The following is an 18,433-nucleotide window of genomic DNA, read 5'->3' on the forward strand; positions in this document are numbered from 1 at the left end:
CAAAGCAGCGGTGTTAATTCTGTCTTCTCTCTGCCCTTGTATTCAGGCCACTCTCTGACCCAGTTTGTCCGCCACTGTGCGGATCACTTCTTGAACAGCGAGCACAAGGAGATCCGTATGGAGGCCGCCCGCACCTGCTCCCGCCTGCTCACGCCCTCTGTCCACCTCATCAGTGGCCACGCTCATGTGGTCAGCCAGACTGCAGTGCAAGTGGTGGCAGATGTGCTCAGCAAACTGCTTGTGGTTGGGATAACTGATCCTGGTAAAGTTTGAGATGCAGGCAGTCTAGGGAAGTGTAGGTGCCAGGTGCAGTTAGAAGTAGCCAGTTTCCTTGCGTGGCCCTTCTGGAATCCTGCAGCCTCAACAAGCTGATGTCCAGCTCCTTTTCTGGCAAGGCGTTAGGTTTGGCCATGCCAGCCTATTGTGTAAGATAATCAGCCTTAAGTTCTGTCATCTTTGTCCTGTCAGTAGAGAAAATGACAAGTTCGGTGGGATGAGGGTGTCTGGAGTCCCCTCTCTAGGATGATGGCAGTGGAGGCAGACGTGGGAAAGGACTGGAGGGATGAAGGAGTAGAAGCACTGAAAGGCTCACTTGCTCTTGCAGACCCCGACATCCGCTACTGTGTCTTGGCGTCCCTGGACGAGCGCTTTGATGCACACCTGGCCCAGGCGGAGAACCTGCAGGCCCTGTTCGTGGCTCTGAATGACCAGGTGTTTGAGATCCGGGAGCTGGCCATCTGCACTGTGGGCCGGCTCAGCAGCATGAACCCAGCCTTTGTCATGCCCTTCCTGCGCAAGATGCTCATCCAGGTGAGGGTGTGATGGCCACCCCTCGGGGTGGTAGGGAGGGCACGCTCCTGTGAGCACTGTTTGGGGAAAGAGAGGAGGAAGGGGGAGAAGGGTTGAGACGCCTGGTAGAACCCACATTTGGTGCCAAGAGTCCACATGTTTTCCCGGCTTGGTAATTGTAGTTCACGTGCTTATCACCTCACAGGCCTCTTGTCAGTGTGACTCCAGGAGGCCTCCTAGGCCCAGGGTGACCTCTCATGCAGCTCTTCCTTTTTCCTGGCAAGTCACCAGCAAATCCACTTCTGGCTCCTCTTTTCTGCATCTGCTGCAGAGGGTGTCAGTCAGCACAGTGCCTCCCTATCCTTCCCCTCGTAATTCTCCCACTGATGCCAGGCCATCCACAGGGGCCAAGCACAGGAGAGGCCCCAGCTCTCTTTCTCATTATCACTGCCCTGCTCTGTGGTCCCTGGCTCCCTGGCTGTCTTTGCTCAATAATGCCAGAGGCCAAGCTCAGCTGATTGGACTAGAGCCTCAGGTTGACCTTGCTGCCTGGGCTCCTGAAACCTGTCCCCTGGTTTTTGTCTTCATCTACCCAAGTAAGTTCTCTGGCCACCTGGTGAGCAATGCTTGGGGTCCAGTCCTGCCTGCCTTGCGTTACTTCCACCCACCTCTCTGGGTCTCGGCGTGGCTTACTTGGTCATTTCCCGTCCCTTCACTCCATCCTGTCCCTACCTCACCCTCAACTTCGTGACCCTCCCCATGGTTTCTTTTGAAGTAAATAAACGCTTCTAACAAATAAAGCACTTAAACGTAGAAAATTATAAATATATGTAACTTTTACCCTAAAGAAATATCATTTATTCACAATTTATCGTAATTAAAGTGACAGTGAATAAAGTCATCAGTGAACAAATAAATATTATACTTATATTGTCACATATGCTTTTAGGTTAATGGTTTATTTCTTAACTGCTGGCCTGTGTTATGGGTGCCTATCATTTTAAGTCTTCTTGAAATAAGTAAAGTTTGGGGAAGGAAAAGAAATCATTGTTGAGCCTGCCAGCTCAAACTGTACTAAGTAAGCTTGATAAGGATATAATTCCTAATGAGAATATCAGTATGTTTATTCAGACAGCAGATGTTTTGAGCACCTGCTATGTTCCAAGTACTGCTTGGTGCTGGAAGCACGTCAGTGAAGCAGCCGGGGTGGCCTGTGTCATCGAGAAGCTTACAGTAAGCTGTCAGGCCTTCTCATTTTTCTGATACTGGAAAATGTGAAGCATCATTAAATGAATTTACTCTGTACTAAACTCAGCCCTTGAAACACCAAAATTTTATTTCATTTTATTTTTTCTGTTTTATCAGAGAGCTCAAATCTGGAAACGCTTTATTAGCAAAAGGAATGAATAAAACAAGGGCTGCTTGGGAAAAATTTTAAATAATTTTTCTTGGTTTTAAACTTTGATACAAGTTTCCCCATGCTGAATTACACATTTTCATGCCTTGGTAAGGGACCGTACCCAAGTGTGCTGTGGTCTCTTCTTGGTGTCTTGATCATCAGGGAGGGTACTGGGTATTGTTATTACCCACTGCCCTTGCTCAGCAATGCTCTTTGGCTCTCAAGTAAATTGAGGACTCTCTGATTTGGCACCAGCTGTCCCAGAGAATTGTGCATTCCTCCCTGGAGCCGTTTCCTCCCAGACAGTCATCTCTTGCTGTTACAGGTCTGTTCTTAGTATCCCTCTCCATCCCTTCTCACTGCTGTCTATTGTGACCTACTGACAACAGGCTAGGGGCATCCAGGAAATTGGGATTATTAAAGCAATAATCTAAGACAAAACATTAACTTGGGGACTCCTCTGGGTAGCTGAGTTAACATGAGCTTTGTTTCTCACTTTTCCCACTGTGCAGAGGTTTCCTTCTGGCAACTTCAGCTCTCCAGAAGTTTGTCTATATTAAGTTGTTTGTGTCTGTGTACCCAGGAGCAAAACATGCTGATTTGCTGGTGTTTTCAGCAGGTTGGTTAGATCACACATGTTATCTCTGTTCATTAAGATTCAAGGGGATCCTGTTGGTATGATCCCTGTTTAGGCTTATCTAAAGGTACCCGGAACCACTGCTGAGTTTCGGTATTCCTTTCAACATCATCTGTCTTTGATTCCATTCTTATTATTTATAGCTACTCTGAGTAATTTGCTGACTGTAATCTGCAAAGATTCCAAAAAATCTGCAAAGATTTTTTTTGCGAAGAGCCCTTCCATCAGTCTTTATTTTTGCAAAACGCTGTTGACAGTGAGCCCTGTGTTTTCTCAGTCTCCTATGGCTGCCTGCACTGTTAAATGCTGCGTTTCACAGAGGACCAAGGGCCCGTGGAGCACTAGGACAGACGGAGAAAGGGCTGGTTTCAGGCAGTTTTTCCTCTTGTCCCTGCTGTCTCCAGGACTGTTGTGTGCGCAGCAGAGATGGCCTTGTTTGTGGCGTATCCCCAGTTCTGGTTCCTTCCTCTAGTCCCCACCTCATTCTCCCTTCAGACACACAGCACCTGTTGAGTTTCCTCTGCCATAGAGAGCCTTTCTTACCTACAGATTTTGACAGAGCTGGAGCACAGCGGCATTGGAAGAATCAAGGAGCAGAGTGCCCGCATGCTGGGCCACCTGGTCTCCAACGCACCGCGACTCATCCGCCCCTACATGGAGCCTATTCTGAAGGTAATCTGCCACAGAGACAGGTACTCTCTCTCCAGGCCGTCTTGGGACAAAGGGAGTGTTTCATTGTTCACTGGTACACTGAACAAAGTAGATCATTTCTTTGGTCCCACACTCAGGGACAAGAGCCCCATCAAGCACCTGCAGCTCAAGAATACCAAGAATTGCACCAGTTGCAGGAAAGCGCTCCCCTCCTGATGTGGTGTTTTAAGCACATCATCAATTATCAAATGTGCTTGGAGAGGAGAAAATAGCAGCATAAAGTAGCTCCCCCAAAGCGAAGAAATAAGTGAGCTTTAAAATCTGAGGCAGTGGGACTTCCCTGGTGGTCCAGTGGCTAAGACTCTGCACTCCCGATCCAGGAGGTACAGGTTCAGGCCCTGGCCAGGGAACTAAGATCCTATATGCCACAGGACACAGGTGAAAATATATATTTATCTGAGACAACCTTCAAATCTGAATATGTTGAGTCATGTGAAGTGTGTCACAACCTATGTCAATCTGGGTGCATGGTCACACAGATGCAGTTTAGAAAAGGCATGGGAAACATTTGTAAATGATGGCACTTCCTAGCCCCCCGCCTACGTCAGACTTGTGTACAGTATGGAGAAAGGAGAATTTACATTCCAGAGGAACCCTGGATTCATAAAGCTGGAGAAGTAATTTATCTGTGTCTGAGATGGTCTCTGGGGTGAACTTTACTTATGTGAAAAGAAGTTTCCTAGTCAGCTCTCACCAGCATTCATTTTCTTGTACCTTCTTCCATAGGCTTTAATTTTGAAACTGAAAGATCCAGACCCTGATCCAAACCCAGGTGTGATCAATAATGTCTTGGCTACAATAGGAGAGTTGGCTCAGGTAAGGTGACAACTGTTTTTTTCCGTAGGATGGGAAGAATGTGATTATACCTCTGATGAGGTCAAAATACTTCTTAATGCCATCATTTCTAATGCTGTCTGCCACCTCCTTTTTCATTTTGTAGGTTAGTGGCCTCGAAATGAGGAAATGGGTTGATGAACTTTTTATTATCATCATGGACATGCTCCAAGACTCCTCTCTGTTGGCCAAAAGGCAGGTGAGTAACACTACTTCCTCTTTGAACAGGACAGGCCCATGAGGCCAGGGACCTCTGTCACCTTAGTGTCCCCAAACAATGGCTAGCACATAGTGGGTACTCGGAAACATTTGTTGACTTAGTAAAAAGAAGAAAAACTTGGAACCGAATTAGCTGTCATCCTGACCCAGAGTTGCTGTCAGTGTTAGAGCTGACCGGTTCCGTTTCCTCTAGACAAAAAAAAAATTACAGATCATCCGTCAGAGCTCCGGCCCCCTAAAAAGAAAAAGAGTGCCTTGGCCTCTGGCTGTAGAGGCCAACAGAGCTCCAGCACACCCTCCCCAGACCTAGTTTCTCTTTGGTCATTGAGATCATTAGGTGCCTAGACTACAAGTAAGACCAACCTTAATTTCCTTTTGGGTCAGACTTCTCCTGTCAATCATCCATGGTGAGAAGAACTATGTACTTCCTTTGAGAAAGGCAGGACTGCTCTTTAGCTTTGATCCAGTAACGGTCGTATTGGTTTGTAGCCTTTTTTTACGTCCCAGCTCTCGGGATTTGTGTTTATGTTTAATGTCTTCACTGGAAATTCTTTTCTTATAATAGCCTTTAACTCTTTGTTACAACCATTTAACAAAGAGTACGAAGTATGTTTTCTTTTCTCTCTTACTGGCTGTATGAGTCATGTGACCGTTTTCCTGTCCAGGTGGCTCTGTGGACCCTGGGGCAGTTGGTGGCCAGCACCGGCTACGTGGTCGAGCCCTACAGGAAGTACCCCACGTTGCTGGAGGTGCTGCTGAACTTTCTGAAGACTGAGCAGAACCAGGGTACACGGCGGGAGGTAGGAAGCTTGTCAGATTTAGTCTTTACAGACTTGCTGGGAGAATGGAGAGAGCGGGAGATGTTTGCGGCATTAACATGCTCCAGTGGTGTTGATGAGACTTCCTGTCCCTTTCCGTTTTGTCCCTGTAGCTGGGAATGGGAGAGGAGTGTCCGTGAGCGCTGTTTTGTTGTAGTCAGGTGCTGTGATGAATGTTTTCCTTTTCTCCCGCCCCTTTCCCACGCAGGCTATCCGTGTGTTGGGGCTTCTAGGGGCACTGGATCCCTACAAGCACAAAGTGAACATTGGCATGATCGACCAGTCCCGGGATGCTTCTGCCGTCAGCCTGTCAGAGTCCAAGTCAAGTCAAGATTCTTGTAAGTTGAGGGGACCCGTGAGTGGCTTGCCAAGTGCTTGCCTCACAAAGCCCTCACTGGCCGTGTTTAGAAAGAGCCTGGTGCTGGATAACTATGAAATGATCCCTCACTGGTTCACTTGGTGACTTTTGAATGGAACGTCAGTAGTTTCCTCTTGAATCATAGGAAGGGCGCTGTGTCTAGAGTCTCCCTGTTTGCCTACGTTTTTTGTTAAGGGTTAACAGACTATGTGCTCACTTTTTGTGCCGATGAGAAAGAGGTGAATTATTACCCCATCACCTTTGTTCATCTGTCATTCTTAGTGCCTGTTTGATGTTTTCTCTTCCCATGGCACCCAAGGAGGAAGAGGGTAGAACTGATTCTCCCAATTTTAATTGATAGGGAAATCTGATGCAAGGCTCAGAGGGCATAGAAAAGCAGGTAGCAACCCAAATCCACGGTTCTTTTTCCATCAAGTGGTCTGGCCCTGGAGTTCTCTGCCTTTAGATAAATAGCCTGAGAGATTGGGTAGGGCCTGGGGATGCTGGCAAGTTTTTTAGACTTAACCCACTGTCTCCATCAGGCAGACTTATCTGAAAGTAGGAAAGTTCAGCAGTGGCTTACCCGTCCAGTTCAGCAAAATTAAATAAATAAATAAGTAAAGAAACTAATTTGTTTATGAACTCTGTGGATGGGCTCCTTCTGCTTCCAGTGCGTTCTGTATGTTAAGAGAAGTGTGCCTGTGACGGTGCCCTGTCAGACCCCCGGCTGTCAAGCAGAGCCCGAGCCATGTCCTCCAGGTGTTCCTCTACCCTCAGCACTGTGTCATCCAGTCTCTTGGATGTTCTGTTTCTCAGTGTCCTTACTGTGCTGCTAAACACCCCTTCCCCCACCCTCCATACCCTCTTCCACCCCCAGTCCTAGAGATCCTTGTTGTTCAAGTCAGGTAGCATTTGTTGCTAACTTGTCTCAATTCCCCAGGGGGACCAAGCAACTGCTGAACAGATGTTTGCCTAATTTAATCCCCCTTACTTTCACTTGGGGAAGTAATTATTTTTATTGATGGTTTCAGCTACAAAGTTGTGAACTGGAATGATAAGAAGCTAAATTAAACACAGCAATTTAAAGCAAACCCATCATGTACTGTTTTAGGCTTTCATAGTTTAGATAACAGACAAGCCAAAAACTGTGTGTCCTTCATGGTGAGAGCCTATTCATTGGTTCCTAATATACCCTGTATTCCCAGTGCTGTTAGAATGTGGCAGGGAGAGAGACGCGAATGCTAATGAGTGTCTGGAGGGTTTTTGTTTGTTGTTAACCATGGTTTGTCCACAGTGAGAGTCGCGTGTAGCTCATGACCCTCATTGCTGTTTGGTCCTAGCTGACTACAGCACCAGCGAGATGCTGGTCAACATGGGGAACCTGCCTCTAGACGAGTTCTACCCGGCCGTGTCCATGGTGGCCCTGATGCGCATCTTCCGAGACCAGTCCCTCTCTCACCACCACACCATGGTCGTCCAGGCCATCACCTTCATCTTCAAGTCCCTGGGGCTCAAGTGCGTGCAGTTCCTGCCCCAGGTCATGCCCACATTCCTGAATGTCATTCGGGTTTGTGACGGGGCCATCCGGGAAGTAAGTGCCTAAACCCCTGGCCCTTGCTCCTCCCTGCCCAGTGCCTGTGTGGAAGGTCCATCTGTGCCTTGGCTTCCTTATGTACTCTGCTTGCCGTTACTTCCCTGAGCTTCTGACACCTAGGTGTGCAGGATTCATCAGCTCAGCCCAGCTTCCTGTCATACCATTCAGGATGGCTAAAAGATGAGTGGCTGGTGGGACGGAACAGCATTGTTATTCTCAGTAATCTCATGTTCAGTCCAGTAATCTGATGGAACATCCCACAGTGGATTTCTGATTTCTTCTTCATGACTAGATTTAAGTCACACGCTTGTGGGAATACTCCAGAGGTGCAGTTACAATACTTCTTATTGGATTTGGTAATGTCGGTTTGTCCTGTTATTGTTGGTCCTAAGTTTGAGCTTGTGGTAAGGTTGGTGTCTATCAGATCTCTCCATGTAAAGTTACCTGTTTCCCTCAGTCATCAGTAGCATGTGGGGTGATAACTTGGAAACTATGTGACTGTCCTCTTCCCCAGCTACCTTTCACCCAGTGATTTTAGCCTCCATTGAGGATCCTTGCTGAAATCAGTTATCATGCTGTTTGTAAAGTAATGACTTTAGTTCTTTTATTCCTTCTGCTTCTAATAGCTGGCATTTTTCTGTAAAGAATAATTTTCCCCTTTCCCTTCCCCTTCCTCTCTCGGTCTTTTTCTTTCTCTAAACCATAGAGCCCTCACCGTGGTTCTGTGATTACCATACCTGTACCACTACCTACAGCAAACCTACTGAATACAGTTCAAGGTGGCTTTGCAGTTCCTACTGTTCTTCGAATATATTCCACAAGGGTATACAGTCAGAGTACTGCCTTTAAAAAATATTGGAAGTAATTATTTTTCCTTCTCTGATCATATGGTCAACTTGATGTACATTCAGAAGAGAGAGTGTGTTTTTTAGAAAATGTATTTTTTAACTTTGCTCCTGGAGTGTACAAGTGCAGTTTATTTTTACATAATCAACCTCATTGATTTCTTACTAATTCTAATAAGTTACCTGTATATTTTCCCAGGTTTTCACTCTAGATAATCATAGAGTCTACAGAAAATAAAAAGCAGTTTTGCCTTTTTTGTTTTAGTCTGTAAAGCTGTTGTTACTTTTCTTTACTTCATTCTTAGGACCTTCACTATAGTGTTGAGTAGACTGTAATACAGGAAACCTTTAATCTTGTTCCTGATGTAATGGGACTGCAGTTAAAATTTCATCAATAAACATAATGTTTGCTGTAGGTTTTTGATAGGTAGCTTTTTAAAGGTTATGAATATTCCTTTATGGTATTATTTGCTAAAGAGTTTCTATCATGAATAGGTATTAGCTTTATTAAATGCTTTTTTTTTAATCTTGTGATAATCATTTGATTTTTTTCTTTCAATATTTTAATATGTTGAATTACACTGATACGTGTTTTAATGCTAAAATACCCTTGATGTCTTGTGTCAAAATCACCTTGGTTATATTTTTTAATACATTGATTTCCTATCTAATATGTAATTTAGAATTTTTACATCTGTGTTCCTGAGAGGAATTGACCTATAATTTTTTTTAACCACAGTTTCAAAGATCTGTTTAGCTTTTCTGTTTCTTCTTAAGACAATTTGAGTCACATTTTTCTAAGACAGTATTTGTTTTATCTGAATAATAAAATCTATTGTATGAAGTTGTTCACTATTTTATATTTTAATTTCTTGGTAGAGGTTTGTCATAGTATTTTTCTTTTTCAAAGAACCAATTTTTGCTTTTGTTTCTCTTCTTTTTAAAAAAATTTAAAATTTATGTGTATTATTTTTTGGCTGCCCTGGATCTTAGTTTCAGCATGAGGGATCTAGTTGCAACATGGGAACTCTTAATTGTGTCATGTGGGATCTAGTTCCCTGACCGAGGATCAGACCTGCGCCCCCTGCGTTGGGAGTATTAGCCACTAGACCATCAGGGAAGTCCCATGTTTCTCTTCTCTCTTATATCTTTGTTTCTATTTCATTAATCTGCTCTTTACTATTACTTTCCTCCTATTTTCTTATTTCTGCTTTAAAAAAGAATTATTAGATATTAGCTTCTTGATGGTTGATCTTTCTCCTTGTCTAAATGTAATCTGTTAAGGCTGTAAATTTAATTCCAAGTTAAATTAAAAGTGGTATTTTAATTTGTAAATTAAATGTAGCTGCTGCATTCAAAAACTTTATTGAGGTGAAACTTACATGCCATAAAAATTTATCCTTCTTATATCCTTCTTACATGTAAAATCCATTGATTTTTAGTATATTTACAGCGTTGCAACATCACTACAATCCAATTTTAGAAAATTCTCATAATCCCAGAGAGAAACCTCCTAACCATTTGCAGTCATTTTCCATTCCTATCTCAACCCTAGGCAACCATTTACCTACTTTCTGTCTCTGTAGATTTGCCTTTTCTGAACATTTCATAGAATTAGAAGCATACACGGTGTTTTTGTGTTTGGCTTCTTTCACTTTTGAGATTCATCTATGTTGTTCAGATTGTTCATTCCTTTTTTGTTGCTAAATAATGTGTTTTCAGTACTGTTCAGAAGTAAGTATTTTCTAATCTTTGTTATGACTTCTTTTATCATCAAGTTAGTTAGAAATGGGTATTTTAATTTGCAAATGTAGGATTTTAAATTTCTTCCTTGGATATCAATTTCTAACTCAATTGCTTTGGGTTTATGATTCTTTGATGTGTGCTGAAACTGCCTTAATCATCTAATGCTTGATTGTTTTCAGCAAACATTTCCTTTGCACTTGGGAATAGGGTGTATTTGCTAATGTTAGGCACAAGATTTTACATATGTTATTAGATTTGAACTTGTATTTGAATCTTTTATATCATTATTAATATTTGTTTGCTTAATCTGTCAAGTACTGAGAGAAGTGAGATAAAAATTCTCTTTTACAAGGATAGAGTTATAAATTTCTCATAGTGTAGTTAATTTGGGGATTATATTATTAGGTGCATACACATTTTAAATCATCACATCTTCCTGGTGAGCTGAATCTTTTAACATTTTACAGACCCTTTTTGTCTTTGATAATACCTTGAGATTTGTTTTGCCTAATGTTAATTTAGTTATACCAGCTTTTTTTGGAGATGCGTGTCTTTTCTTTTTACTTTCGACTGTCTTGTGACTTTTTGCTTCAAGTTGGTATTTCATAATAATATATATAATAATATGGCTAGATTAACTTTTTAATCTATTTGAAAATCTTTGTCTTTCAAGTAGTACATTCAGTCCAGTTACATTTATTGTGATCGCTGATAAATTTAGGTTGATACCCACCATCTTACATAGTGCGTTATTTTTGTCCTATCTTGTGTATATTCTTTCTTTTCTTTTTGGGGCTTGATTGAGCTTTCATTTTTTTATCTCTTGCCCTCTATGTTGTAGTGGAATGTTTTAACCATAAACAAAAAGTAGACAACTTATATTAAATTCTCATACTCATCAACAGTTATAAGTATCTTATCAATTTGGTTTCATCTTATTACCTTCCCCCCTCCCACCCTAGAGACACACACACACATTCACACACCGTTTTTTTCTGGGGCATTTTGCATTTTTTTAAAGCAAATTCCAGATAAAATAATATTTCACCATTCAGTTCTCTCCTCTCTGTATAACCACAATTACAACACCTACAATTCTTTAATGTAATCTAATACCAGTCCTTCTTCGGATATCCTTGTTTGTCTTAAAATTTTCTCTTCACATTTGCCTTATTCAAATCTGAATCCAAATAATATGGCACTTGGCTGATATATCTAATTCTCTTTCTGTATCATCTCCTTTTCCTGTCACTTTTTTGCTTTTCATTCCATGTATTTGTGGAAGAAACCAGGTCATTTGTCCTATAGAATTTTCCATTCTGGATTTGTCTGCTTGTATTGTCAAGATGTCTTTTAATTTTTCTTGTAGACCAGTTAGATTCAGAGGATTCATTATTTTCAGGTTTTATTCTTTCGGCAAGAAATACTTTATAGGTGGTACCATATACTTCGTATTTGGGCATTTAGTAAACAGGTGTTTTCTAAATGATTCACTTCTAGTGATGTGCAGGTTCACCAGAGGATTCAAGTGGTGTGATTGTGCATTCTTCATCCGCCTTTATCTCAATCACTTTAGTATTTATTGATTATTGTTTCCTAGAACTGTTTTTGAACAGCAGTTGCAAAGTGGTGATTTCCTGTTATTCCTTCTGGGTTTATTAGTTAGAAATCATCTATAAAAAACTTTATGTCATCAACAGTTTAGTCAATTTAAAGGATAGTTCATTCAGGAAGGATGGAACAGACGCAGGATTCTTTCCTTTTATCACTTTTTCAGAATAATGAATCAGGTCCCTGACAACCTCTCAAAAGGTGACCCAGGCAACCCCCTTGACCCCCTGACATTTTTTGGAATATCACTGCCAATGCATGGATTTATGTATTGAAGACAGTCTTCTTTTCATGATCTAATTATTTCAATCTACCTGGCTTTGTGTTCTTTTTAAACTGTCCAGTGATCTTAGTCTTTGATCACTTTCTTTCTGGCAAAAAAAAAGATACTTCAGACTTACACTCCAGCCTGGGCATAGCCACTTGCAAGGAGCTGTGGTTTCTTCAAGTAAGAGATGAAACATAGAGACAGCAGTTTGTATGCTAGGATGCTCTTTGCTGCTGCTGTGTCATTGTTTCTATGCCTTCTCAGTGAACAGAACTAGAAATATATAGTTTTTAAAAAGGAAAAATAATGCATACCTTAATACTGATATTTCAAATTCAAATTTAAGATTAAAGAGTTGTTTTTTACTTTGACTTTATACTTGTATTTCTTTCCTGTTACACTGAAAATCTTGATTTGTTTGTTCTGAAATCTCTGTAAGTTACTTGTTTTATATTGCAGAATGTATGTATTTTGTATACATATAAACAGTAAATGACCAAGCATTAACTATGATTACTGAGTGCAGGTCAAGGTTTTTTGCAATTTGTTTTTGTTCTGAAGATGTGTCCTGTTGGGAATTTATACCAAAATACTTTGTTCAGAGTCACTTGAAATAATCCTTTGAGTGATGTGAAACCAACTTTATAGTTAAATTCATTTATTGCTATTTCCTTTCAATTTTTAGAGATTTCATGTGAGTTTTTCTAAGTCAACTTTCGTTCTAGTTTTGTAAGACATTAGCAGAATTGCAAAGTCAAAACTATAAGACAAGAGATTGATATATTCAGCAAAGACTAGCTTCTCATACCTTGTTTCTTTTTTCCTCTGTCATTCACAGTTGCTGTAGCAAGTCACCACCAACTTAGCATATTGAAATAACACAGATTGATTGTCTCACAGGTCTTTAGTTCATAAGTCTGACATCAATCATACTGAACTGCAATCAGGGTGCACTTATGGCTGTGTTCCTTCCTGGAGGCTCTAGAGGGAACCCTTTCCTTGCCTTTTCTGGCTTGTAGAGGCTGCCTTCCTTCTTTGGCTGCCTCCTTGCTTCTTCAAAGTCAGCAACACTGTATCTCTTTGTCTCTCTTTTTGCCCTCAAATATTTCCCTCTGAACATAACTGCTAAAGGCTCTCTGCCTTTAAGGACTCTTGTAGTTAGGTTGGGCCCACCCTGATAATCTCTGTATCTTGGGGTCCTGACCCCCTAATCACATCCTCCAAAGCCCCTCTTGTCATGTAAGGTAGTTTATTCACAGGTCTAGGAATTAGGACTTGGACGTCTTTGGGGTGCTATAATTTTTCCTACTACGCTTCCCCCTAAGGTAACTAGCTTTTCCAGTTTTTAAATTTTACATTTTCACTGTTTATTATTGAAAATATGAGAAAATATTTGTCCGCTACCTCCTTTCCTCAGAAGGTAACATAATATAAACCTTTGGAACTTTGCTTTTTTCCCACTTTCACAACAGCGTATCCTGGAGTTCACACCATAGCAGTGTATTGAGAAACGCCTTCATTCCTTTAGAGACGCACGGGACTTCATTGTGTGAACATACCATAGCTATTTGACCAGTCCCTGCCGATGACTGTTTGTATTTTTTCCAGTCTTTTGTATTTGAAATAATCCCACAATGAAAAGCTTTCTGTATACATTGTTTTCAATGTATCTTCTTGTATCAATACTTAAATGGCTTCACTTTTTACATTTAGATCTTTGAGCTCTTTGGTATATGTCCCTTGAGAAATGGGTCCAAATTTATTTTTTTCACCCATAAAAAAATTTTGACTCGCATATCTTATTTAACAAAGTCTAAAATTAATCATTATGTCTATCCTTTTCACTGAACAATATACAGAACTTGGGTTGACTGCTCAAAGTACCTCCCTTTGCTCTTATGTAGTATCACTTTTTTTAACACCAAACTAAACAGTATTATATTATTTTATGCAAACAATATTTGTTTATATTTATCCACATTTGCCACTTCATTTCTTTTCCCATCTCAGAGCTTCCTCCTAGGGTCATTTTCATTCTGTCTAAGGCAGATACCTTTTCTGAGCATCCATTGAAATAAATGCTGGTTTTGTTTATCTGATAAAAAATCTTTATTTCACCCTCTTTTAAAACCTTTTTTTAGCTGAAAATAAGATTCTGAGTTCTCCTTCAGCTGTAGATGTTATCCCACTGTTTTCTGACTTCTTTTGTTGGTCTTGAAAAATCATCATTCCTTTGTATTTAGTCTCCCTTTCCTCTGGGGTTGTTTTGGATCTTCTCATTGTTTTTGTTGTCCTGAGGTTTCAGGACTGCAAATCTGCATTTGCATTTCTCTTTTTTACCTTGTTGGGGATTTGTGGACTCTCTGAATATGAAGATTCCATACTTCTATTTTTCCTTCCAGAATTTGATTCAACATGTGGGGCTTCTTACTTTCTCCTTAATGTCTCTTAGTTTCTTATCGTGTAGTTCACCTTTCTGTCTCAGAGATGCATTCCGAATGTGTCTTCACATCCATTTTCTGTTTATTGATTCTTTAACCATGTCTTTGGTCTGTCATTGAGTTTTTAGTTCCTACTACATTTTATAATTTCTAAAGTCATCCTGGGTTCTTTCAAACATGCCTAATATTTTTATAGGCGTGTTCCTGACTCATTTTTTAAAATTCTCATTCTTGTTCCTTTAAGCATTTGAAGCAAGTTTGTTTTATATTCTCTGTCCACTAATTCCAGAGAAGCCTGGAGTGCTGCAGTCCATGGGGTGGCAAAGAGTCAGACACGACCGAGTGACTGAATTGAACTGAATTCCAGTATATATAGGATTTTCGATGGGTCTAATTCTGTTGTTTATTGCTGTTGCCAAGTCATGCTGGCAGTAAGCCTGTGAGTCTGTCCTTGTATGTTTTACAATTTTGGATCATGCATCATATTCAGCTGGGCTCCCCCTGAGCAGTAATACTGGAATATATGCTGTGAATTTGCATCTCTCCCGCGAGGGTTTGCATTTGCTTCTGCCACGTGGTCCAGGAGAACTGAAGTTAGATTCTTGGCTTAGAGTTTCTCAAGCCACACAGGTAGTTAAAAGTTACCCTGTAAACTCATTGTGTGAGTGTGACCTGAAATTACACACTTTTAGGAAGACTTTTTCTTCTATCTCAACCTCACGTCTAGACTGACAGATTATTTGTCTCCTTTTGCCAGTGGACAGATTGGGGGGTGGAGGGCTTTACCATTTTTCTTAATTTGTGACTGTTTGAAGGTTTGGCTTTATGTGAAAGGTTTCAGTTTAGATAATCTACCAGCAGTGTTTGTCATCTTTTATGCATTATTTTTAGGCTTTTCATAGCAAGGGGACCTGGGAGGGCATCTCCCAAGTGAAAGTGGTAGTCATTCAGTCGTGTCCAACTCTTTGTGACCCCATGGACTGCAGCTCACCAGGCTCCTCTGTCCGCATATTCGCTAGGCAAGGATACTGGAGTGGATTGCCATTCCCTTCTCCAGGGGATCTTCCCGACCCAGGAATTGAACCTGGGTCTCCTGCATGGCAGGTGAACTCTGTACCATCTGAGCCACCAGCAAAGTATTTTAAAGACCAAAACTATGTGTTCTTTTAAAATACTAATATTCAGGCGGAAAAAGAGAAAAAAGCTTGTGAAAGAATCTAAGAGAGAAGAAATAAGGTGACTGCTTGGGCTCCCTGCCTGGGTCTGATGTACCTGCCTGTGTATATCCTGTGAATCAGCCACTGGGGAGGCTGCTGCTGGACACCTCGTGGGAAACGACAGCACGATCAGAATGCTTTTGTCTCAAGGTTTCCCCTGACCTCCCTGCCATCTGCTGTGCCCTGCTTTTCCTCCAGCTTAGACTTTCTACCTCCTCTTATGTTGCGCATCACACAAATTTAACTCAAGAACCATAGTATTTTAGAGCCTCTTGTCCCTTGATCTCTGTAATGTACTGTGGGGGCCATTTCATAGAAACTGTCAGCAGCGGTTCTGTGAGAAGGTGCCCAGGAGTTAGGAAGGGATGGTTCCACTGAGTTAAGCCTGTGTCCCAGGTGGAACCAGGTTCTAACCCCCTTAGAATCCACTGGTGTTGGTGAACTTGGCAAATTAGTCCATACTCTCTCTGAGCCCAGTCCTATAATTGAAGAGGCCTGTCAATCTCACTTCTTTAGGTATTGAGTTCTGTAGGCCCATTACTCACTATTTGAAGCACTTTATTTTTAAAACTTACCCAAGTTTTTAAACATGGATAAGGGTGGAAATATATACGTATGAATTTATCCTTGTTAGTGGAGGGCAGCAAAGGCAAAGAGCTATAAAACTTGGGGGCATGGGTTTGCTACCTGATATTGACATGGAGCACTATCTGAGGATCAAAACAAAATAAAAACTATGCCTTGAAGACATCTTAAACCTGGAAAGAGTTGGGATTTCTTACCAAAGCTGTCTTTACTCCTAACTTTATTTCATGAATGGCGTCTCTTGACAGTGACAAGATACCAGCCTAAATAGAATCTCCTTATCCCATCCCTCCCTCAATTTGCTTGCTGTTTTGGTTTACAGTGTCTTAGAGACACAATTAGCTAATTAATTAAGACCTAATTAATTGAATTAATTACTACAAATGAGTCACAATGCCCATAATGGTTAGATGTATTTATTTTAGAAAGTAAGTGGTAGTGAATTAAGACAAAATAAACAAAATAATACATTTACAGTTAATTATTAAATTAATAAAAGATATGTTTATAGTTAATTAAAAATTTCATGTCCTTCTTTACATTTTTAGTAATCCTTCACCAGTAGATGATGTTCGCTGGGCTTTTAACAGTATTTGTGTCCCTGTTCTAGTGCTCTCCAGGTATCAGCACATTTAACTCTTAGACCAGGCCTATGAGATAAGAACTGTTATCTCTCATTTTCCCACTGAAGAGGCTGAGTGCAGAGAAATTAAATGAAGGTCTTGAAGCTAGTAGGTAACAGAAATGACTCAGAACAGCTAGTCTAGCCCTAAAGCCCCTGCTGAGCAGAAACTGGCTCACCTGGCGAGTAAAGCCACTGACAGTTGTTTCAGCTCCCACCACCATTCCTGCCGACGGTTTTAAATTTCATTCTTTGAAGCTTAGTCTCAGCAGATAGGGTGGTTTAGAAGCCAGTTCCGTGGTTGTCTTTATTGGTTCACGTGGACCTGGGGTAGGCCTGGGAGTTTCACGTCGTTTGTGGTGCCAACTTGCTGACCTCCTCTCTGTTTCAGTTTTTGTTCCAGCAGCTGGGAATGTTGGTGTCCTTTGTGAAGAGCCACATCAGACCTTACATGGATGAGATAGTCACGCTCATGAGAGTGAGTAGAAATGAATGCTTTGGCCTGTTCCTTGGGGTTTGTGTCCGGGAGCATCTGGAAGCAGGTTTGGATGACATGGACATGTTTTTTATGGGTCGTCATAGAGCTGTTACAACCTGAGGATGAAAAGTGGAGCATGGTATCCCAGTGGATCCTGAAGGGGTGGAGGGGCCATAGCTACAGGCTCCCAGGTACAAGAGTTCAAGGTGTAAGGTCTGAGGAGAAATCCTGAAGTAATTGTTCTGCCAGAAATAGACTTGAGTTCCTTGCCTTACACACAGCAGAGCAATTTCACTTTAATATCACAGCAGCGCTTCACTCTTCCCACAAAAGCCCTCTTCCTTACTGCCTATAAAACCATGGCCTTAAGAGAGGACTGGGGATTGGGCCTTCCTGGGGCCATTAAATATGGTAGACTCCTGTCAGACTCTGAGGAGGAGGGTGATGCTTTCCCCTGCTGCTTTCTACCGCCTGACTGCTGCCTTCTGACTACAGTCACAACTGAGAGGGGGCTTGTATCCCAGATGTTATAATGTGCTTTAAGCAGGTGCACAGGACACCCCATTGACAGTAGTATCGATCTTCTGTTTTGAAGTGGGGGAGGCTGCTTCCTACTGTTCTTTATAATTTCAGTGTCTCTGCTGGGGAGGTTGCTTTGCAGAGATGGCTGTGTCCTAAAAAATTTGGAAGACGCTTCTTCCAGGCATTTTTGTTCTTCTACACGAGCCCTTTGTAGTTGGCTTGAAGGAGGCAGCAGGACTAAAAGCAAAATGACTGGCTTCAAAAATGAAACTTCCCCCAAAATGAGTCCTTAGAACCAAATAACTCCCATATGTATAAATAAGTGAGAGCTGCAGGAGGCTGAAGAGCCTGTCGGATGGAATTAGGGGAGTGGGGAATGGCACAGGAGGAAGCAGTGTGCTCTTGGGTCAAAGCTGAAGTAATCTGTGACTTGCTTCCCAAAAAAAGACTTAACGGCCAAGGCATAGGGGTTTGGGGCAGGGAGCCTTACACCTGCCAGATCCAGCTCTCACTCCCTTCAGGTCACAGAACGTGCAGCAGGGCTCTCGCCTTGGCTCTCAATCCAGGGCATTCTAGTAAGCTCCCCCCAGCCAGGGAGAGCTTGGGCTTTGTGAACAGTGATCCAGCCACCATCCCTGGGGAGGCTGCCTGGCTTCTCTGAGGTAGGGGAAACCCCTTGTGAGGAGTCCCGGTAGTCCTCCAGGGGAGAGTAGTAGTTGTAGTGTATGCGTGCTCAGTC

At 41.8% G+C, this 18,433-nt stretch overlaps 1 protein-coding gene across 2 annotated transcripts in view; it reads left to right on the forward strand.

The window, feature by feature from the left end:
* Nucleotides 1-18,433, forward strand: part of MTOR (mechanistic target of rapamycin kinase) — a 125,504-nt gene that overhangs the window by 16,398 nt on the left and 90,673 nt on the right. For both annotated transcript variants that reach the window (XM_069544736.1, XM_069544737.1), the window contains exons 12-20: nucleotides 47-262; nucleotides 605-810; nucleotides 3,375-3,497; nucleotides 4,263-4,352; nucleotides 4,477-4,569; nucleotides 5,255-5,389; nucleotides 5,616-5,745; nucleotides 7,106-7,356; nucleotides 17,086-17,172. In XM_069544736.1, coding sequence (XP_069400837.1) covers nucleotides 47-262; nucleotides 605-810; nucleotides 3,375-3,497; nucleotides 4,263-4,352; nucleotides 4,477-4,569; nucleotides 5,255-5,389; nucleotides 5,616-5,745; nucleotides 7,106-7,356; nucleotides 17,086-17,172 — 1,331 coding nt within the window. The remainder of the gene's footprint in view (nucleotides 1-46; nucleotides 263-604; nucleotides 811-3,374; nucleotides 3,498-4,262; nucleotides 4,353-4,476; nucleotides 4,570-5,254; nucleotides 5,390-5,615; nucleotides 5,746-7,105; nucleotides 7,357-17,085; nucleotides 17,173-18,433) is intronic.

This window comes from Ovis canadensis, chromosome 12 (genome assembly GCF_042477335.2).
Source record: "Ovis canadensis isolate MfBH-ARS-UI-01 breed Bighorn chromosome 12, ARS-UI_OviCan_v2, whole genome shotgun sequence".
Taxonomy (NCBI): Eukaryota; Metazoa; Chordata; class Mammalia; order Artiodactyla; family Bovidae; genus Ovis; species Ovis canadensis.